This window comes from Ambystoma mexicanum, chromosome 6q (assembly GCF_040938575.1).
Source record: "Ambystoma mexicanum isolate Mex_15411 chromosome 6q, UKY_AmexF1_1, whole genome shotgun sequence".
Taxonomy (NCBI): domain Eukaryota; kingdom Metazoa; phylum Chordata; class Amphibia; order Caudata; family Ambystomatidae; genus Ambystoma; species Ambystoma mexicanum.
This window is the reverse complement of record NC_090937.1, coordinates 1,467,538,960-1,467,562,527: the sequence shown is the minus strand read 5'-3', so window position 1 is coordinate 1,467,562,527 and position 23,568 is coordinate 1,467,538,960. Positions and strand designations below refer to the sequence as shown.

The 23,568-nt window shown below is 43.0% G+C and overlaps 1 protein-coding gene across 1 annotated transcript in view; it reads left to right on the top strand.

The window, feature by feature from the left end:
- The window catches only part of POLR1A (RNA polymerase I subunit A), a 1,786,762-nt gene that overhangs the window by 574,244 nt on the left and 1,188,950 nt on the right, over nt 1-23,568 (top strand). The window contains exon 9 of the mRNA XM_069632173.1: nt 21,030-21,192. Within this exon, the coding sequence (XP_069488274.1) occupies nt 21,030-21,192 (163 nt within the window). The remainder of the gene's footprint in view (nt 1-21,029; nt 21,193-23,568) is intronic.

Below are 23,568 nucleotides of genomic sequence, written 5' to 3'. Positions count from 1 at the left end.
GCCGGTAAAGTTACCAGCACTGTTGTTTCCAGACCAGTAAAATGCAAGACTGCCGGGTGGGTGCCCGCCCGCCTGGCAGGTCTGACCTGCCGGGTGGACTCGCACCCGCCCGCAAATTTTCATGGAAGTACCAGCACTGATATACGGGTGCCAGTGTTTCCGTGGTCCCCACTCCCATAGAGTCCTTTTGGACTCTATGGGAATGGGGAATAACATTTTACCTGCGCCTGACTTCCTGGCTGCCAGGGTTGGAATACCCTGGTGTTCCCAGCAAGTCAGGCACCGGTATCTGTTTACGGGTCTGGTAGCAACCGACCGGTATCACCGGCACAGTTACCGCCAGACCCGTAATGAGGCACAATACATTTGTTATATTGGAAAAGCTCTTGTTCCACAATGGGGGTCCCTTCCCCTGAGTTTTCTCTTCTTTGAAGTTTCAACACAAAAAAGTTCTTTAGATTGGAAGAGCTCTTGTTCCTCAATGGCATCCCTTCCCCTAGGTTTCTCTTTTTTGAATCAACTGTTTCTTGTCTTATTTGGCCCACAATAGCACTGTTGCAGACAAAGCTTTCGAGCTAGTGAGCTGGATGGACCCCAGCCATCCCATAGGACTGGGGTGTCTCCAAACAGCCCTTTAAGATGAGCAGCAGCACCCTCGAGATAGATGGGGATGCAGATTCATACTCTTGCAACAGCTAATAATAATTATGACAACTCAGTAGTTTGGCAAAGAGAATCTGTTTAATGACAAGTACAAAAAACAGGGAGTTCAATGAACATCAGCTTCCGCTCGACTTCCTTCTCACTTAAACTCCAATTAATTTTCAGAAAAAACATGATATTTATACCAAAGATTTGTCATCAGTGACGTGCAATTCTTAAAACTTAGCATGCAACTTGATTGGTTATAGGGTGGTAACTTTAATATAGGTACTATATCTGTATATGGTAACAGGGAGAGGGGATTGGATAAACAATGTCAGGTGGGGAACTAAGCCCTTCCTTCAAAATGACTACTGTAAACGTCACTAAAAGTACGACATCTCATTGGTTCTACTAACTATAGGACCCGAGATTACGCGGTCCACTTTGTTTGGGTTGGCATCAACCCCACTCATACTTTTCCACTTGCGCTTAGCAGCATGCAGAATAGCCAGCCATGTGCAGGGAGTTAGTCTGCACACCAGCTTCCCTTCAATTATGTTACAATCAACCATCACCTCAGTGGCCATGTGTCAATTATTTCCTTGTAGTTTGGCCTTGAGTCTGCTTTTTGGTCTGGGAAAGTTAAGGAGTATGGGTATGGCAAGGATTCATACGTAGGTGTGAGTTTCATCCCTTTCTGCCTGCCTGGTCACATGATTCACACACTGTGAAATTGGCCGCTTCTTCATGCAGTTTCATGTATTTGATTTAATTCTGCCAGTCGTCTAGCATCTGTGGCTTATCTTGATCTTTCTGAGCAGGATACTCTGTTCTTTTTTCTCTTTAATTGTATGCACTGTTGGCCTCTTCCAGCTGATACGACCTTTTCTTCTTGGAATGGTTACCTTCAGCTGAGTTTCTCTCCATCTTAATTCTCAATTTGGTTTCTGCAGCACTCTCCTCCTGAGAACTTTTGTAACCTCTGTGCGATTCTCCTCACGTGCGTAGTGGAAGTATACTTATACAAAGTGCTTTTTTAGGTAGATATATGTATAGGTGGCACTTGCCGCAATCTATTTCACTACTAAGCATAAGTAAGCTTCATATTTCTTTGCTTCTTGCAGTTTACTGCATCTGTACACGTTTAAACTGACTGAATATCTTGAATATCTTCATCTTGCATATGGCATAAGCTTCTTCATCTTGACATCAACTGTTTCACCTTAGCCTCAAGATGTCACTTATCCATGGTATTTCGTCTCCTTGTCATTATTCTCAGGTCATTATATCTTCTATATGTGCGTCAGTCCAATTTCTTATGACGTCACCATTCATCTTCCTTTAGTATCTTCTTGGCTTCTTCGGGTATTACATTTTGACAACAGTCATTCTGTCTTGCTTGTAGATATGGTTTTCTCAATGGGTACCTTACTGTCCAGGTTTTCTTTGGTGTCGGTACTTCACTAGGTGCTGTTATTCTAATAGGCACTGGGCAGAGCTGGACGGCGGCCCTCTGCCGGTTTATTTGCTCATCATACGTCACATACTTTGGCATGAACGTACTTGTTACTATGAAGGGGGCGGCTGGAGTGTGGATGGTGCTTGGCCCTTCCTCTTCACTCCCCCCTGTGGGCGATTCATCGACCACTCTCACTTCTTTCTTTGCATCCATTTTTTCTTCATCTTCTAAATCCAGACATCTGGGTCTACAGAAATGCTTCTTTGGGGGTCCATATCTTTGACTCCCTTCGAGCATCCTGCTGTTCTCACGTGTTCGTCCTTGTTCCATGTCATTAGTTGACATTCTCGACTTGGATTGCAATAAATCAATTTTTCCACATATTTTCTATGTTTCTTCGGATATCAAAACTTTGTTCCTTCTGGTGCATAAATGGTAGCCTTCACAAAGTCTCTTATTTCTTCGTCAGTCAGGTCCTTTGTCTTCCATCCTGACTCGACATCAATCATGATCATCATCCCTGTGGCCTTTTTCGCAGTTTTCTGGCACTGGGAGATTATTATCTTGATAACACAGACTCCAAGCAATATCATTATCAACAGGGCTCCTGGGAACTTGAATGCATCTGCCATCTATTGTGGAACCCATGAGAACAAGGATCCAAACCAACTGTCATCGTCAACTTCATCTATCATCTGATTCTCTAGTTGTGTCAGCATACCTATAGCTTCTGTTGAGGTTCCATTCTTGTCATCGTGTGATGGTATAAATGTGCAACATGATTCTCCGATTTTTGCACAAACACCTCCATCCATAGCTGTGATCATGTCTAGGACATATCTGTTCTGTAGAGTCATTAGTCGAATAGTTCTTAACTCTTCCTTGATTGCATTGAATCCTTTTATGGTTGTGTTGATGGTCTGCAGTAACTCCCATCTGGTTATCTGCAACCATTTAGTATTTGCTCCAACCTGAATTCTTGGTATCAGAATTGTCGTGAACACTGATGAGGTTAAGCTGAACAACCTGTGTTCATATGGGATTGCATGAAAGTCTTCTTCACATTTGGCATCTCTTCTTCCACAGGTGAGCATCTGCTTTTGAGAAACTGTCAATATTCAGATCACTTTTTGGAATCGCTAACGCTGGAACATGGACATTCACCAATGTACATATTCCTCCCCTTCGGCAATCTGATATATGCTTTAGATCCACACGTCCATTACTGATCCATGATCACTGCTGTTCCATGCATCATTCCTGTAGCATCAAAGATGCGTCCGCAGTTCTGATTTTCTCCTATTTTTCTTGTACTATTGTTTCTGAAGCACAGTTTGGAACTCTCCAATGGCACTATCTGTAGGGGTCCTCCTCTGTCTTTGACCCATGTTAGCAGTCTTGCAAGTCTCAGCCATAATGGCTTGCATATTTTCTGTGCATTTTCAACTATTTCTTTAAAGTATCCAATGATCATCCATGCTCTGCAGATAACTACTCCTTTCTCCCATCCTTCTGGAGAAAGCACTGTTCCCCAAATTTGCATTTGACTTGTCTTTCCATCTTCAAGCTTCTTCTGTAGATTTCCCTTTGATGTTTAGCTTTTAGATTCTCTTCTGATCTCCGCTTCTTTAAGTCCAGGCTTTTCATATCTGATCACAATGTTCTTTGTTTTTCCATTGTTTCTCGTCTTTATGTCTTGGACATAATCATCTTCATTTGGATCAGTTGCCTCAGTTGCCCATTTGCGTGAATCATCACTTCCCATGAACTGGCCTCTGGGCGTGCACATTGCTAAATGTGATAGGCAGTGTGCTGTCTTGACATCTATTTCCACAGCTATGATGATTTTCGACTTCGCCATGCTGTATGGTAGGAGTGCACAAACAAAGCATTCCTCTTCTGAAGTTTGTCTTCCAACTTCCTTCATGTGTTTGTACCGTAGGTTATTTCCCAAGTGTGCTGTGCTCTCCAGGTAATCGTTCAATTCGTTATGGTCTTCTTGTGTGCTGCTTCTAATTCTTAAGGCCTTCCAGTAGTTTGCTATAACCACATCCTTAAACACATCCGTATAGCTTCTTCTTGCTGGAGGATTCTCAGGTATCTCCATCAACGATCTAGGCATTTTCATCTGTACCATTTGAGTAGGAGAAAGTCTGGTAATTCTTTCCTTGTCCTCTTGTATCTCTTTTGCTCTAGTTATGAATGTCCATATTGATTCTGCTATTGTCTCAGCACGTGACTGTATTTCAGGACTCAAGATTGACCCCTTCATCACTGGATCAGGCGTGCTTGTCGGTGCTCTCTCTGTTTATTCTCCAGCGCCTTTTGTCTCTTTAAAAGTTCAGCTTTCTCCATTTATCTTTCGACTTCTCTTGGTGTGGAACTTCTCATCGTTGGTTGTCCAAACTTTCCCCATTCTCTGGAATGTGATTCTGCAGTCATTGACACTAGACCAGGTGTGTATGTACTCATCATTTGTGTACTTGTATCTTTCATTAACGCCTTCTCAGGTTGACTCTGCCGACCCTGTCTCCAGCGTTTCAATCCATTTGTTACTACAAGTGTGTGTGTGTGTCATTGCCAGTCACATCCATTTCAGGTTTATTCACTCTATCAGTTCTCTTTAGGGACTGGAATGACTATGTAAGGTCTGGGCACTTTTGTAGGTTTCATGCGTACATCAGTAGATGGGTGCACTGGAGTCTGAACGCTTTGTGCACCAATAAAAAATGCAGTCCGTATCGTCAGTGGACAGTAATATGATAATAAATAATATGCATCTGTAAATGATGCACCTGTAATTTAGCTTACAGCACTTATTCCTGGGCCAATATGAGCGTCTCTCCTCCTGAGGGAGGACAAAGTTACTGTTCTGGTTCCCTATCTCGATCATCTAAGGAAATAAAACTAGCTCCTTAATACATGCTACACAGTGTCACACCTAGATACGGCTGTCTCTGCTTGCAGCTCACAGATGCTGGAACGCTTATTCTCTTTGTCTGAGTAATAGACTGCCTCTGTCCCTGGAAACAGTCCTCCTTTCCATAGATGAAAGTTTCAAATGAGGCAATAAGTTCAGCAAGTCTTTAATTTGCGTGTTTAAAATAGACCCGTTCCCAGTCAATGCCTCTTATCTGTTTCACTCCAGACAACATGTCATTCCTTTGTCAGCATGAGCAAAAGTGAAGTCCTTTGTCATCACCTTCACGATCTGTCCCTCGAAGGAAAGTTTACAATCTTCTCCGGTGATTCTGATGATGATTAGAAAGTTCGACCTGCATTATGATACCAATCAGGAGCATACCAATCTTTGTAGAGTTTGCTGGGTCTCTGATGAAAGTGAGGACATCAACACTGGCAGGTCTCCCTGCAAGCTCTAGAAAGTCTTCAATCAGGTGAAAAAATACATTGCTAGCTAGTCTGCTATCTTCTTGTGACAGGGACATTTGTCTTGTCCTCTCTGTACTCTGGAAGCAAAGGAAACTGCTCTGCAATCACTGTGAGCAGCCTCCTTATTGTCTTTTCATTTTCAGGATCTTGAAGAAATTCTGTAATGTTCGTGAGCCTTCCCACCAACAACAGGTATGACCTTAATACTAACTCAAAATAGATCAGAATGTCCTTGGTAAGGTCCCTATTGCGTGACACCATAAGTAAGTTCAAATAAGGCTTCTGTGTCGTAAGAGTCAGGATACTGTATTCTCTTCCAATTTATGTATCCTCGATCAAAATTTGGCATATCTTTTCTTATTAAAGCTTCAGTGCCTCAGTCCAAAGTTCAAAGTCAGCAAGCTAAGTTGTGGTTTATACGTGCAATTTTCTTATTCACCCTGCAACTAGGATGCATAGAGTGTCCGTGTTTTTATGTCCATCTCCCCTTATTTTGCTCAAAGAAAGTGTCCAAATTTAAGCCACAACTTTGTACAAAAGTTCTTTGTGTTTGCTTTGCTGGTCATGCATCCTTCTTCCTTGTCATGGATCTCATCTACACGTGCTGTGGTTCTTCCCCGTTGTCTGTAGTCTCTATGCGGTGGGGTGCGGGCAGAGGGTCTTCTCCGATGTATGGTTTGACGTCATCCAGAAAGATCCAAGTTCATCTTCCCTGTAACTTGACTGCAGAGAGCTTGACGTCCTCCACTCTAACGGGACCGTTCAACATTGGCTCGTCCCACTTTTTTCTTGTCTTCTGTGATTTCTCACCAGGACTGTGTCCCCAGGGAATATTTGAGGTACACATAAGTCCGGAACTTGGTTTGTTGTAATATTTCCTTCTGTATTCTGTGCTGCCCTGCACCCTTCATGTCGCTGCAGCTGTCCTGAAATTACAGTAAGACAAGATGTCATGCAATTCAAGTAGTTTTGCATTTCTGATCCTAGCACTTCTCCTGTTGACTGAGCATCACATCCAGCTCTATTTCGGGGTATTAATGGCGTGTGCATCCTTCTCCCCATCACGATTTCGTGCGACGTGAGATGATGGTCAGAACTAGGTTGATTTCTGAGTGCATACAGTGCCAGTGGAAGACAGTGTAGCCATCCCTTCTTCAGAGTAAGCTTCTACTTGGCTATCCTTTCCTTTAACAAACCATTGAGCTTCTTGCATATGCCATTCCCTTGCAAATGATACACCGATTGAACTTGTGCTTTATACCAAGCAACAAGTTTCTCTGTTCAAATACTGCATTAACAAAGTGAGGTCCATTGTCTGACCTCATGACCTCACACACTCCCCATCTGGGAAACACCTCCCTTACCAGAAATTTGGCTGCACAGTCTGGGTGTGTACATGGACCTGCTTCTATCCACCTAGAGAATGGATACATCACAACAATTAGATACCTGTACCCGTTACATACTTGAATCATATTGACATAATATATATGCAAGTGCTGAAAAGGCCCATTAGGCCTTGGGATAACTCCTCTAATCACACATAGTGTATGCCCAGCTGTGAACTGCTGACAGATTATACAGTTTACCATAAAAAATGTAACATGTTCTGCCAAGTTTGGTATGAACCAGTCTTCAGCAATTGTTGCTGCTAGATTCTCCTTTGTCATGTGTGCTGGATAGTGTAACTGTTCCAGTGCTATTTTTAATAAGGCTGTAGGTTTAAAGAACACCCTCTTCGCTTCCATAGGTTCTTGTCTTCCTGTGGTGCCACAACTTGGAGCTCCATTAACTGGGTTTTTTCCATATTACTATATCCTTCAGGCTTGCTTCGAGCAATTATCATTCTCTCATGCACATCAGTTATTTCCACATTCATTATTATTTCGTCTTTGGTTGCCACACGCTTGGTTTCAGTGTCAGCTGCGTGATTTCCTCGTGAGATAAAATCTGTCCCTTTCGTGTGGGCGGGGCATTTCTGTCATGACCCTTGCCCCTGGCCCTCACTGGCAAGTCAGCCTTCCAGTTAGGGCCAGGTCAAAGGCCTTAAAACCTCATCCCAGACTCTTGGCGCCAGATTCATAACCATCATGAAGACCAACATTAGAATGGGACTATTTACTTGGGACTATAACTTGGGGGGTTCAGCCAACATGGAGGCACACACATAGCTCAGTTACAAGGAACTGAGCTATGCAGTCTAGTCTTTTGGGTGTGGCAGGCCTGGGACTATTTTACCTGGACTACTTTACCTGAGACTATTTAAACCGCACCCAAACAGCAGAACATGCTTTGCGTTATTCTGCTGTGGGCAGCGTAACGCTCACCGTGTCCAGTTCTTTGATGCCAGCTTACCTGAAACCAAGGACCTGCAGAGAGAAAAAGAACACTACAAAACTTACCTGGAACAGTACCTGTCTTCAATCCATAGCCGACTTCAGTTCCACTCACCTGAAGGTACGAACTCCATCATCCGGCACTACATGCATCCTGGAATACCATAACCTGGAAAGAGGAGAAAGAATGACAGCCTTAGTAAGCGTTTACTCATGTTTCCTCCCGAATGAAGAAAGCCACACAATGCTTACCTAGGTAGTCATCTCCTGGTCAGTATCATCGGTGGAACATTACGGTGCTCGGCGAGGAACATCGCAACCTGCATGGAGAGAAAAGACACAGGTTAGCAATATAAAAGGCGAAACAGCGCAGCGCATCGTGCATTACTCACCGGACAGCATCGCCCACATTGCGCTTTCGCCTGCCGGCCCACGCTCATCTTCAAACTGCATGACAACACCAAAATACCTTTCCATACCTAAAAGGAAAGAAGACATTATTATTCGAACTAAGAGGTACATAAGAACTGCATATAAAGACTTTAAAGCAGCAAACCTACGGAGTCGCAGCAGGCCTGGATTCCCACAGGGGGGCTTGCACCAGTGAAGTGACTTGGTCACTGTTCGCCCCCCACATCGACACGCCCCTGCCACGAGGAGCATGACGGAGAATCCACCTTTTACAATATTAAGGTGAGGAGAAGGGAGGTGGGAAAACATAAAGACAATCTGGTATTGAATCCAGCTCTCCAATAATGCAGACCCATCTTTAACCAGAGGCCTTACCAAGGGACCGGGAGAGGGTTCGAGAGAGCAAATCATCCAACCAGGGCTGGGCGGCGTCCCCATAGATACCAGGTGAGCGAACAATTTCACAACCGCTATGCCCTCTGGGAGTTGTAGTGCCTTAATGAGCCTTTCCAATAGGGCAGCGTGCTGCACTGATGTGCCATCCGCTTGGAGGTAGCCCCTCCTTTTCCAGCACAATAGGCCTGCGTAAACTGTCGACATCACATAGGTGGAGTCACTGTACACCGTCACTTCCTGGTCTGCGTGACTCTCGAGTGCGAGTATCAACACCAATAATGCTGCAGCTTGTGCTGAATAATGTGAAGGTAATCATGCACTGATGAGTACTCGAAATTCCCCATTTGCCATGTGTTTCATCACAGCGGTGCCTGTATATCTCGGTCCATTGTTTTGAACCCTCAACGAAGATAATTTCTCCTTCTGTCAATGTGTTTTCTTTTATTCTGGGAATCTCATAAAATGTTTTATAGTTTGCGCAGTCATGTATTGGCACTCCTTCAGTGACTGGCTACGCTATGAACATAGCTGGGTTCACTTTTTTGCATCGAACTATTTTAATCGTAGGATTTGATATGACCACTTTATAAGCAGAAGCTCTCTGAGATGTTAACGTGCCTTTTGGTTTCTCTAAAATGGAAAATAATGTGTGCTCGACAAACAGTCATTGGACATCCCATGCCAATGGTTGTAGCCTTTTTTTATGGCGAATGCTGCGGCAGCTAAACTTTGTTCGCATGGGAAGTGACCCCTCATCACTGGGTCTATATTCCCACTGTAGTATGCCAGGAGCTTGTACCCCAGCGCGGTTTTCCGTGTGAGTACTGCCGTCATAACACTGCCATTCATGTGTGAAAACAGGTAAAATTCCTCTGCATAATTGGGAATCTCTAAAACTGGTGCCGTGCAAATGGCCTTTTTTAATTTGAAAAACCCTTCTTCCATGGTCTTGGTCCACACAATTTTTTTCTTTCGTTGCCTATGCTTTCTTTAAGGCTTGTTACAAGGGCTTGGTATAGGAACTGTAGTCAAAGACCCATACCCTAAGATAATATCATAATCCTAGAAAACTCTGCATTTATTTTATCGTGTGTGGCTTGGCTGTTTTTGAGATGGCTTCAGCCCTTTCAGGGGGTAACCTGTTTCCCCTCATGTGAGATCAGCTGGCCTATGTACAGCACTTCTTGTTGACAATACTGTAACTTCTCTTTGTCAACTTTATATCCTTTCTCAGCCGATAAAGTCAATAGCTGAATAGAATTGTGTCTGCTCTTTTCCTCTGCCGTGCTGCATATTAGAATGTCATCCATGTATTATAAGACAACACTCTCTAAATCTAATGCAATATGGCTTAAGTCCACCTGTAGGACTCTGTTGAAAATCGAAGGAAACTCACAGTACCCCTGAGGCAGCCTTGTGCTTTTCAGACAAACTTGTCTGAACGTGAATGATGTCTGATCTTGTGAGTCTTTGTGCAATGGGATTGAGAAAAATGCATTTTTCAAGTCAATCACCGTGAAATATTGTGCCTCAACAGGTATATTACGTAGCATTGTGGACGGGTTAGGAACTAGAGGGAACTCGGCTTTAACAATATCATTTATTGGGCATAGATCTTGCACTAGCCTCCAAGACCCCCTTTCCCTTTTTTCACGGGGTAATTCGAAGTATTACATGACGATTCTGAAGTCCTCTAAAATGCCCTACTCCATCATGGCAGAAATTGTTTTTAAGATCCCTTCATCTGCTTCCCTAGACATGGGATACTGTCGTGCTTTTTGGTAATATTGCTCCTGGTTTCAATTTAATCTTCACTTCTCCGACTCCTTTCATTAAGCCTACGTCATGAGGGCCTGTAGTCCATACTGAGACAGGCATCTTTGCCATGTCTCAGTCATCAAAATATTCAGGACGTTTTTGTGCCAGCATCATTCTTTGGGGCACCTCTCTTTTAATCATTTTCACCCAATAAATGAGATTAACCTCAACTGTTATCTCATCTTCACCTATTTGTTCTTCAAATAGATTTTCATCAGTGAAATCAGTCAATCTGTATCCTTCCCCAATGGCGATCAATGCGCACCATTGTCTGCCTTCGTCCTCACAACCATAAAGCAATGCCATCTTTCCTTGTACTATGGCTGGTTGTATTGTCAAAGGAAACACTTGTCCCTTTTCCTCATGCATAGGTATTCTAGGCCTGAAAAGAAACTCATCTGGGGTTCTCATTGTTTTGTCTGCAATGCCTGGTAGCCATGTCATTAATATACGCACTCCTTATGCGAATATTTCTGGTTCCAATGGAATAGCTCTCATAGCCATTCGTCCTGCGTATGCTCTAATCATTTTGCATACGTTCAAATAATGCATTCCTGGAGTTGAACATACTATGCCCTTCTCCGTGAACGAGATTATCATGTTTAACTTTGTCATTAGGTCTCTTCCCAATATAGTCACTGGGGTTTGCCTTGAATATAGCAATGGCACACTCATGTCGCATTCTCCTATGCAAACTGGAAGTTCTTTTGTGAGAGGAACACAACTTGTTACTCCTGTGAAGGCCTGAGTATTTATGGCATCGCCGGAAAAAGAAAACTTGCCTTCATTCATAGGCGAGCGCGTCGCACCCGTGTCAACTAAGAAATAATATTCTTTATCCCCTATAAAGACATCTTCCCTTGGTTCCTCGTGAGGGTTCGGTGTCACTGATAGGATAGAACACATGAGGTCTCCCAGTGAGCTTTCCTAGGCCATATATAATTTTGTCCCATATTATTTTATTTATTTTATTTTTGGATTTGTAGAGCGCACTACAGCCCACAGGCATCGACTGTCTATGAGAAGACGTAAGAAGGCTTGATTAAGGATTACATACATGCGGCCCAAAGAGTGTTACTTATTACAGATTGTTTCGTTACATGAGGAAATTTGAAGTGGTATTACTTGGATGCATACACAGAAATACATACATGTGGGCGAGAAGCCCTTTCAGACAAATAGTCTTGAGATATTGAGTGAATAGACTTCCTCCATCACCAATGTCATTTCTTATTTCAGAATTCCGTGCCTGTCCTGTACTTGTTGTTTCCAACAGTTGCATTGGCGACTGTTGAGACTGTCCCTGTTGAAAATGTGTACCATTCTGTTGTTGCAAACTTTGCTGTTCTCCCAGCGCTTGCTGCTGCACCGTGTGGTTTTGTGCAACTCCATTTCCACCCTGCTGCAAGAACACAGGTGGATTCACCATCCCTCGTCTTGTACCTTGGTCGTTTTGCACCACGCCTTGACTTCTGTATGTGCATTCTAGATGCCCTGTCATCCCACACGTCCAACATACTGGCGGCGGTCTGATTAATTGCCCATTCTGCATATCATGGTTGCTGTTTTGCATGTTTTGAAAGCCTCCCTGATTACTCTGGAAACCTCCCTGATTACTCTGCCATCCTGTTCCTCGGCAGCCTCTTCCTCTTGGGTAAAACCCGTTATTGCCTTGATCAAACTGCCTTTGATTATTTATCTGCTGTGTATGTTATCTGTCTGTATTAGTAATCATTGCCCCCTCAATGGCATATTTTTACATTTTTTCTGCACTAATTTGGCATCTTCACCTTTTCGTGCAGCATCCTTTTTGTGATTTTTCTCTTGCAGCAGCCTACAATAGTGCGCGATAACTGTATTTCAGACCATAGCTTGGCCTCAATTCCTACCAATTTCTTGAGCAGCTTCTGTACCTGTTCTTGCAGCCCATGGCATAATATATGGTAACACACAGGTATAGAGTTCCCCCAAGATTCACGTTTTTCCAGCACCCAGGCGTCTTGGAAATTCTGAATGTAAAGCAAAGGATCATCTGACTCCTTCATTTTACGTGTCATTATAGCTCCCATATCAGAAGTGTCCGGATATAGCACTCGAAGCACTTTCCATACTGCAGTTCTGAAATTCTTAAACAGTGCTCCGTCATGCACAGTATTAACTGTAGTCACTCCAGGGTAACCTGCACGTGTCCATACATAGTCGGCTCTATCACCAAGTATAGCGATTAAAAGACCCTTAATATCCCCAATAGCTGACGTGTTCCCTCCCATCATTTTTTCTAACTCATGTATCCATTTTCCGGCTCCCGATGTCAACATTGGGAGCTTATTTTTCAGATTTTCTCGATCCATGTGTGGCCAAGGTCTATATTGTGGCCTTGTTCCTCCTTTTTTGAGTAACAGGAACTGTGACACATGGCACTACTTTTCCTCCCTCATCATTTTTCTGTCCACCACAGGGTAATATTCCTGCATTGCCATCTACCTGGTAATGTCCTTAGTCTGCTTACATAGGGTGGTGGAGACACCCCCCTCTGACCATATGATACTCCTTCATGCCGATCTGGTTGTATGGCTGCTCTGATGTCTTGGGTGCAGACCCACTAGAATCTGACCATCTTATTCCCTTTCCTCTAGAGAAGCGTTATTCGCGTCTTCTCTTTCTTCACATTCTTCTCTTTCTGCATCCGATATTATCTGTGCCCAACTCATGCAACTTCTCTCATCTTCCTCATTTCTGGTTAGCGTCAGCCTATCTAAAGACAGCTCTCTATTTCTGCTACTTTGGGAAGCGTCCTCAGTATCGTACAACTTTATTAGATTCTTTTTTTTTTTAATTTGAAAGGTTTTGCTTTAACTTCTTCTGTTGAGTCTTCTTCATCAGTTTAGTTTCCTTCATTGTTTCAGTAGGTTACCTCTTCTAATTTTTTTGGAACACAGGAAAATGGTTCTGCTCTTTAATTTCTACGAATTCAGACCCACTTGATTTTGTTGTAGTTGAGTGTTTTTTGTGCCTTAGCACCCCTTTGCCCTTGACTTAGGCCCATTTCATTTGCCTTTTTTATGTTTTCTCAGCAAAGAGGTTCTTTCGGGCTGGGCATTCAATCCCTCTCCTATGGTGATCAACTCTGAGGTTTCCCCAGTTAAGTTAGTACTTTTCATGGTTGTCCATTTTGTCTGTTGTGTGTTCATTTTTCCTTTAGAATTTCTAATAATGTACACAGTAGAAGTTTCTTATCATTTCTCTCTGTGGAGAGCTTCCTATAGCGTGTTTTGCAATTGAGCAGAACTTGCCGCTTCCTGGTCAACTCTGGATTTTAATGATATTATATAGGTTTCTACAAGTACTAGCTTTGAATGGACCATTGCCAATAGAGTTGCTTGATATTTATAATTCTCATTGATCACCTAATACAACTTCATGAATGGGGCAGAGGAGATGTTCAATGCCGCCATCATATTGCAGATAGTCTATAAGGGAGTTGAGTCTAATGGATTTCACCTATGATTTAGATTACGAGGGGAGAAGGCAGTCGTCAAGAGAAGATGGTGATGAAATGGAAACCATGATGTTACTATTCCTTTCCTTATTAAGGAATCCAAGTCCTTCCTTTACTTGTTCTTGTCACATTTGCTTTTCCAAGATATTGGGGTGAGTATTGTTTTACATTTTGAGATTTATTAATGCCTGTGGTCATTGTGTTCCCTTTTTCTTTGGGAGGTCAGTTCTCCGGCAATCTATTTGTGCCTGGTGCCTCCTTCGATAGGTCTTGGATTTCAGAGTGTGCTTATTTTTACTGCTATTAATAGTGCTATTTTGCTTTGTTATTGGACACGAGGCCAGTTTCCTTGCAGCATCTATGTGTATTTCACTTGCTTTTATTATAGCCAAGGTCACCTTTTTCTCTTCGTGTTGTCCAATCATTTCTTCTTGAATTATTTTGATTTGGGTCTGCACTGGGTCTCTGAATTCCAAGTTGCCCACCTTCCCCACACTATGCTTTTGTTCAGGCTTAAGTTGAAAGTTGTCCACTGGGGCTGTGTCTGTCCTTACTTGGGGCTTTGTTATTGGTTCTTTCTTGAAGGGGAGTAAAAGCCCACTTTTTCTTTTTTTTCTTTTTCCTCCTCCACTGATCGATCGAAGCTCAGAATTTCTGCATTTGTCAACTCATTGGGTCCGTAGATTGTGGTCTCGTTTGGAGGCTTGGAGTCCAATGTCAATGCCACCATCACTGTCCCTTCTGACTCCTTGCACTGTTGTAAAATGTCATATAGATAGCAGTTAGATGCCTGCAGATGGATAGGGTTTGCCGATGCGTTTCCGGAGTCAGGTTTTTTTGCTTTGAGAACTCTGCTCAAATTTTCACACTCAATTCTGTTATCCAAGCCTCCCTGCCACTTGGCTGCATCTATTACTGGGGAATTTCTTTCCTGAAGGGTTTTTGCCTTTGACGGCTGCCAAACAGGTTTGGCTACCTGGAGATCATGAAATGCATCTGCCATCAAGTGTGCTTGACGCCACTTGCAGGGTTTTGTCGACTTGACTGCCATAGCCAAGGCTTGAGCGGTATTTATGCTATTAATTTGAGCCCCCTCTCTATAAATAATCACTTTGCACCTCTCTGTTAGCGGATTCTTCAGTACAATCTTCTGGTGGTGCCTATGTGTTTTTTCTTTCTTTGTGTCTTTTAATGTTATTTGCCTTTCCCAGATGTGCTTAGTTACATTTTGAAACATATAACTTTAAGTTGCACAGGTCTCACATGCCTAAGAACTAATTACTTGAGCTTGATGATAAGAGCAAAAGATTGATGCACCACCGAAGATTGGTGGAGAACTATCTGCATGGGGAAGACTTTAAACTAATGTGTGCCTTGACAAACTTCCTGAAGGATGTTCTTTTAACTGAGGAAAAGAATTAGAGTCTGGGAGCAGGACCTACATAGTAAGGAGCTAATGATGGAAATGTGCTTTAATGCATTGTCTATTATAATATTCTTGACTCCAATTGTGTTCCCTCTCTCTACTCTTTTCTTCTTTGAACTATATTAGATACTCACAAGGAATGATAATTGTGGATAAAGGTTTTTTATGTATAAACCATATATCTTAATAATAAAAAAGAAATTATAAGTAGGATCACTAATAGTGCCACAATATTGGTTAAATCGTGAAATTAATACAGATTAAACGTGGTAATTAAACGTGGTATGGGGAATCGTATTTGTAACTATCCTATTACAATAGCAAATTTAATATATAACATATTTGAAATATAAAATCACAATTTTTTCATGGTATTTACTTTTTTTTAACAACGGAAATAAACACAAATAACAAATTACCTCCCCCCTCCAACTCCCTTCTCCACCTAATTGACACTTAGGACATTCGTGTCACATTGTTCAATGTATGAGTAAGAATTAAGGAACAGTAGTGTTTAATTAACTTCCACCAAAGAAGGGTAAAAGAAATGAATGCTCATGAATACACAACTTCACTGTTTACTTACTGACAGAGCTAGCTCAAGGAGTACCCAAGAGGTTGTTTCAACCACAGAGGGGCAGGTAGTTGGGGAGAATGCCATAGGGATTAACATGGCAATGGGTGGTGTGAAGAATCCTGATGTGTCTTCACTGCTTTAGATGGGGAAGCCCCTTTCCATGTGGCCAGAGTAGTGAGGCCGCTACCCAATATTTCTCCTGGGGATTGTACTCAGTGGGTGGATCTTGTGTGAAAGGAGGACACCATTGGGAGTAGTAACCACTTTGGGAGAATGCGGTATCCCCTTGGCCCTCTCACCTTTCCTCAAGCCCTTGCCAATTCCCCATTACCTATTACTTCCATGTGATATAGTAGCATATCCCAAATGAGAACAACTGGGATGGGGAAGAGGCCTCAAGGAATGATGATCACTCGCTAGAACCAACAGACACACTCTAGTCTACTAGACTCTCCTATTGGCCAAGTTTCATTTAAAGCTTGAGAGGGAAGAGAACAATGGTGTCTTCAACTTCAGTCCAGCACGGCGTCCTGGAGGGAAGCACGCTCGCAGAAGACCTGCAACACAGAAGGCAGACCTGAGGCAAGACAAGACACTTGCTGGTAACTGAAACTGCTGAGGTGCAACAAAACCGCTGTAAAGCTGTAGGCAAGGGACTTGAAAGACCGGAGAAGGTCCTGAGAAGCCAGGAGAGCCTCTGAAGCTCTTGGGAGACCCACAAAAACCCAGAATGTTACGGCCAAGATCCTACAGGTGCAAGGGTGGCTAATAACTGGACTGGGAAGACCCAGAGAGTGCAAGGGGCCAGAAGCGAAGTAGAGAGGCAATATTCATCGGGGCAGAGTATTCAAGTGAAGGGGGTTTGGACCCATATACTTTACAAAGATAAGTGGCACTCGCAGACTTTGGCAGGTTATTAAACCAAGGCTGTGGATCGAAAAAAAGATCAGACCAAGTGAACGTTGAGCATAATCAAGTGAAGGAGGTCTGAGACCCACATAAGGAAAGCATACCCCAACTAGGAAGTGAGGTGAATACGAACTTTGCATATAGAAGTGACATTCGCTGATCTTGGCAGGAGAGCAAACCAAGGCCCTGGGTGGAAGTGAATACAGAGAAAGACTAGAGTGAATCCAGGAACATTGAGTGCTCGACTTGGCAGGAGAGCACACCAAGAGGAGGGGTACTGAGAATAGGGTCTGGAACCCTCAACTCGGCTTGGCAAAGTTGTCCAGACCATTCTTCCTTGTTGCAGGACCTGGGAGTTGGGTTTATCAAATAAAGATAAAGTCTTGTCTCAATTGTTAAAGACAAATATAAGAAGTTGGAGAAAGCTGGAAAGAATCTGGGGAAAGGGAAACAACCACTTGATTTGTGGACATTTTGCTTGCTTTTCTACAAACTTCTGAAACTTTTGTTTTGAGCTACCTAGCTGGGCTGCATCTCGACAGCCAAGAGACACTTCCCCTTTTCACTTTATATTGAGTTTAGCTTGTGAGGGACAGGTTAGGATTTGGACACAGGACGACAAACTTTACTTTGGACCGTCTGACACAGACCGTTTCATTAGTTTTGTTGAGGCAGGGAATCCCCTCTTAGCGTTAGGGTTAGTTGGGATTTCCTCCAACCCCTACCCCCAGACCCGAATTTTAGGTGTTAAAAGTGTTTGTCAATCAACATGCCACCTCTGTGTCAGTCTCTTGCTCCTAGCTCCTAAACCCTCACAGTGGGTAAATGAATAATGCACCCATAGGATGTGTCCCTTCTAACATTATTACAATTGAGTTATTCATCTTCTTAAATCATGTTCTCCATTCCAGTATTTCGTCACTCAGTTCTTTTATTTCATCATGTTAAAAGGCAGTGATTGTCCAAAAAGTGTCCTAAAGCCAGTGCTTTACGGATCCCATGTCCGTCTTCAGGGCTAAAAACTATGTGGCATAAACATCAACAATGAATACCAATAATATATAATGTACACATACAAACATAAACCAAAACACAAAAAACAAGAGATACAAAATAATAAGATCATTCATTGAAATACTCAAATGTCAACAGTTCTGCTTGCCAAGTGTATAAAATAAACAAGGCATTTACCTGCATACGTCTAAATAGTGTTTGTGACTGAAAACATTTTTCTAATAATAAATGCATCTATTCATGCTTGTTTACTAAGCTGCATTATCTATAGTCAAGAGAGGGAAGGAAAATAAAGTTGCTATAAGCTTGTTTGGGATTAGAGTTAATCACTATAAATGTGCATGTTCAGAGGTTAAATGAAACCAGGGACATCATTTGGGAGTCGCCAGGTGTCGCAACTGCGACCTCTGAGGTCTCCCTTGCTACCCCTGTGGTCTCTCTTGCTACCCCTAAACATTTTTATTTTTAAAGTTGTTTAAAATTGACCTGTTGGGCCGTGGCCAGTGCCATGTGGCTTTGTATCTGGAATGGCTGGCTAATTTGTTAAGGCCTCTTAAAAACAGGGGGTTCCACAAGTGTAACACTTTGAGCAAATAAGAAAGAATAGGAATAACAAATAGTTTTTCTGGAATTCTATACAATAATTGCTAGACTCATTAAAGGGTTATTCTAGACACACTTCACGGAGTGAGCCATTAATTTAGTCAGTTCTTAAACACCTCAAATTCACAGTGCAGATAAAAATGATATGTATTTTGCTTTTCACCCTTGATTTCATTGAATTAATGCTTTGTTATAATGTGTCTATTTTTCCTATCTCCCTGGCGTGCTGTTCAGGAGGTTTGTTTGCATGTATCAGGTAGCAAGTGCCCAGAGGACAGGATGCTGTGCGAGTGCGCTGCTTTTCTTGCTCTACTCTAAAGTCTTTAATATACAGTTGTGAACCCTCGCAGTGGTATGCATTTTTCCAACTTCTGAAGCCTGAAAAGTAGATCCATGCAGTCTTGACTTGTGTCCAACTTTGCACCAGACCTACAGATGAACTGGCCTGCTGTTAAATCTCAGTTACCAGTTTATTGGTATCTACTACAGAGTGTAATTTGCTTTCTGACTTTGAGAACATTCAGACATGTAAGTGCTCATTTGACTATAGCCGGTTAGATAGCTATAGCTGGTAGGATAGCTCACCGGGTTGAGCTCTCGCTGCTGTATTTTGGGTGTGATCTGCAGGTTCGAATCCCGGAAAGGACAACTCAACTAAATGAGTACCAACACAGGTTGGGTCATATTGTATGTATATTGGTTCTATATAAAGCACTTAAATGTAAGTGCTTTATAATAACATATCATTATCATTTGGCCTTGGTAGTCTGCTTGCATTCACAGTAATTTGGTAATATCAGCCTATACACACTGATATTAACAATACATACACATGTCCCCCAGGGCTCCAACCTCTCCCCCTGCCTCTTTAACACTTACCTTGTTCCGCTGGCACACGTCAATTCCTCATTCTCCCCCAATTTCCAGTGCTACACAGACGACACTCACTCTTCTTCAAACCTCCTGCTGACTCTCTTGCCTCTTCCATCATCTCAGACTGCCTAGCTGCCATCCAGTCCTGTGCACTTCCAGTTATCTCTGCCTTAATGCCAGCAAGACTGAGATCTTTCATATTGGGATCCCTGCTGCCTCCTTCCTCCCCTCACTCTGGCCATCCTCCAAGGGCTCTCCCCTTCTCCTTCATCTGAAGCCAGAAACCTTGGAATCATCTTCAACACCTCTTTATCCTTCCTCCTTCAAATCCTGGACACTACCAAGAAGTCAAAATTTCAACTCTTCCTTCTCAAAGGATTTCTCCCTTTTCTCACTTTACAGAAGCTTAATGTCACCAGTGTTCTGGTTCTTTCTAGGCTCGACTACTGCATCAGCCTTCTCTTGAATCTACCCCCTTCCCCTCTTTGACCACTCCAGCTAATCCAGAATAGGGCAGCTATACTTATTCCTGCCCTCAAGCCCCTAAGTACTGCATCTCTCCTGCCCTAAAAAATATACATTGGCTGCCGGTTGCTGCAAGGATTACAGTCAAATCCCTATGCATCATCCACAAGGCTGCCTGGGCCGGGGGACCACGCTATCTGCAACTTGCTATTACTAAATATTCTCCCTCCTAACCTCTGTGCTCCTCCGGAAAAAACTCTGTGTGTGAAGCGTTTCGCTAAACAGAGGGCCGGTGGCCGAACTCTTCCTTCTGGTTCCCGCTTGTGGGCCACCCTTCCTGTTAGTCTTGAGCCGGACCTCTGCAAATTCCAAAAACTCCTCAAGACTTTCCTTTTCACTCCCTTCTTCCCTCATCTGCTAACCTCACAGTCACTGTGATTAGTGACCAGGGTACTTGTGTGTCGTCGGGGCCCTGGCCTCTCTCACCCAATCGACTCACCTTCTGCTCACACACATCACTTGCCTCTGCACCCACTGTCCTACACCAGTGTAGGCATGCACTTATTTCAGCTTTACACTCCCTTGCACTTACTTTATTTGGCACTTCCGCTGCTCACCCACGAGCATGGACACTCAGCCCTTGCCCGCACTCCTTCTCCCCCACCCCCCTCTTCTCTCTCTCTGCACTTGCACGTTCTGAACACTCACAAGGCATAGCAAGTTTGCCTCTTTTAACTTTTGTGTATGCATTGTTTTTCAATCCCATGCTCCCTCCCTGCTGCCATGTGGGCTCTTTGAAACACATTTACTTGTTGTATTAGCGCCTAACAAATGAACAATAAATAAAATAAATAATAGGGTGATTCAGTCTTGTATGAAATGTACATCACATTACAGTGATATCGTAACCATATCTATCGTAGTGTATGTAGGAACAATGCTATGTGATGCCATTTCCTGTTTTGTCAAGAGGTGAAAGGTTGGGGTCCATTGCTTCCTGTGATGTCAATTTGTGGGGGGGGGACAAATGACATCACTTCCTGTGATGTCATCAGAGTTTAAGGGGCATGTGATGTCACTTCAGCTACCCATGGTACTTCAGTGAAATGACGTCCCTGAATGAAACCCTCTTTTTGGACTGAAGTTTGCGGTCTAAAAATTACATGTATATATGCATTCATAAAAGTGTTGGTTCTGTTCTGCTGTAGGTACCGTCCTGTGAATCGGATGGGAGATCAGATGTTCACTAATGGCCAGACGGTGAATTTGCAGGCTGTCATGAAGGATGTTGGCATGATACAGAAGCTGCTGGCACTGATGGCAAAGGAACAAGCCCAACCAAAAGATACCTCAGATAGAGAAATTGATACGGTAGGAACAAGTCTTAAAGACGAAGATCTGATGGGTGACTGTCATTCTTGTTACTTGCATATACTTTACGAGTGGTGAAGGCACTCTCCTGCAGCTTTCCTGTGTTGATGACAGTTCAATGAAACTTGGTGGATGTGGCTTCCGACACAGTATTCTACACACAAACACCACAAAAGTGTTCGAAATTGAGGGGTGCTGGGAGCTAATTAGCTCCTGCTTGTAGCCTAGATGAACCTGATTTGCTCGACACCAACAGCTACCCAGGGCTACTTTGGCTTCCCAGCCCAACAGATGCCAAACAAACACCTATGTGACTTTAACTGTGTGCATTTGGGACAATGTATATATATAAACATTTGGACACATCCAACTAGCTCCTCGTTCCCCAGTAGTTGCGCCTAGCCACTCGTTAATGTTCAATACCCCCAAGCTGTTTTTAGCTCATGCTTATCCAATCTTAATTCCGAACCCTGTAGGCACCCCTACACATGTATTCTTTAGTTTTGGACTTCTTTCTAAAAATATACACAGGTGCCCATTTCTCGAAAATAGGACTGTTTATAACTCCACGTTCACACTCTAGGCTGTGTTTCCTGGCATGCACTGCCCCGTTTCTAGCTCATCAGACATCGCCTGTTGATGTTTTGTAATAAATCAATCAAATAAGCCGGTAAGATAGCTCTGTTGGTTGAGCGTTCGCTGCTACGATCTGCTTGTGAGCTGCAGGTCGCAGGTTCAAGCCCCGGTAAGGCCAACTCAGCCTTTCATCCTTTTCAAGGTCAATAAACGAGTACCAACTTCAGTTGGGTGATAGTCTATGCAAGTGTACTCTTCCCTATGCATGTAAAGCGCTTTGGCGAAAGCGCTATAGAAATAACACATCATTATCATCAAATAGAAACCCGCGGTGTACCATTGTGTCGTTGGGAAATTATTGCGTTTGTGATGCTGGAAATGCATTGGAGGGCCAGGGCCTCCATGTCCTTGTCCTATACTCCCTTATCATGTGTGTTCTGTGTTGTTTAATTTGCACCTTCAAGGGTTTGTTCCATGGAAATAAAGGATAAGGTATGAGGGAAAATCTAGGTATCATAGGGACTTCCAACAAGAAGATACCCCTGATACGAATACTGTCTCACTGTATGCATTGTGGTGGCTGCAGTGACTTTTGCAGATGCAAGCATTTGCACTATATTTTGCAATAAACGTGAAACTTATCTCTGCTAGGAGTTGAAGTATCCTTAGACAATGTCATCTATATGAACATTGGTATTTACGCGTTATTGTGCAAAAAATTAAAGAAGGGAATACTGTTGGACCAGACATTCACTTCAAGAACAGGGATTGGTCCAATCTTCCGAAATGTCCCGGACCAGTTGAAAACATGGACCTGGCTCCCTGAACTCTGGAGAGAGAACTGAGTAATCCAGTGAGACCTGTTCTTTCCATTCCGGCCATGGACCCAGTTTATAATGCAGCTCATGGGCGTTATAAGCAGGGAATGTAACGCTGCCCGTGTTGGAGAGAGCAGGTCGGTCCCTTAAAGTACTGTCCAGGAACATCACAGGCTTCAATTCCAAGCTTAAGGACCCTGAATTTATTGACTATATATCCGGATTTGATTTTTTACTCTTTCAGGAGACGAGGCTCCTGGGAAATATACCACTCCAAAACTTCCTAGGGTATTTTGTTCCGGCAACTCGGAGGAAAAAAGCGAGAAATAGTGGCGTTCTAGCTACCTATGTTAAAACCCGACTAGGTGTCAAGTGTACCTAAGATTCGCCTTCTAATATGGTGATAAAGGTCATTATTTTTTATGGAAACCCTCAAAGCATGTACTATCTGTTATACATTTTTATAATGCCTGTCAGCGCAGATCTTCAGGGTCCGACGTTGCTTCCTTATTGAAGTGCTTGGATAATCTTTGCTTTGGTGCCGTTTGCGAAGGCATACCAAACTCACTCAATAGTAAGGGGTGATTTGAATGTAAGGTGTGGTGATTGTTTGGTAATTTGGGCTATCAACAATGAAGTAGATGTTGCACTAAACATAACTGCTTCAGTTATGACGGATGGGACAATAAATGAACCAGGAGCTATTCTCCTAGCACACATAACTGATCATAGTTTGGGTTCTGTAAATAGAATGCTACCGGGCGATCAACCAGGGCATTATACGTTTGACTCTTCAAATTGCAGGTCAACAATTGATTACTTTATAGTACATCTTCTTGACTGTCGGTATTTGAAGTATCTAAAAATTGATCACCGTCCAGCGAGCGATCATGATCCCATGATGATATTGATTTTGTATGGCAATAACAAAATAAGTAATGTTCACACCGATTTAGACGCACTATGCAGTCCTTTTATTGTT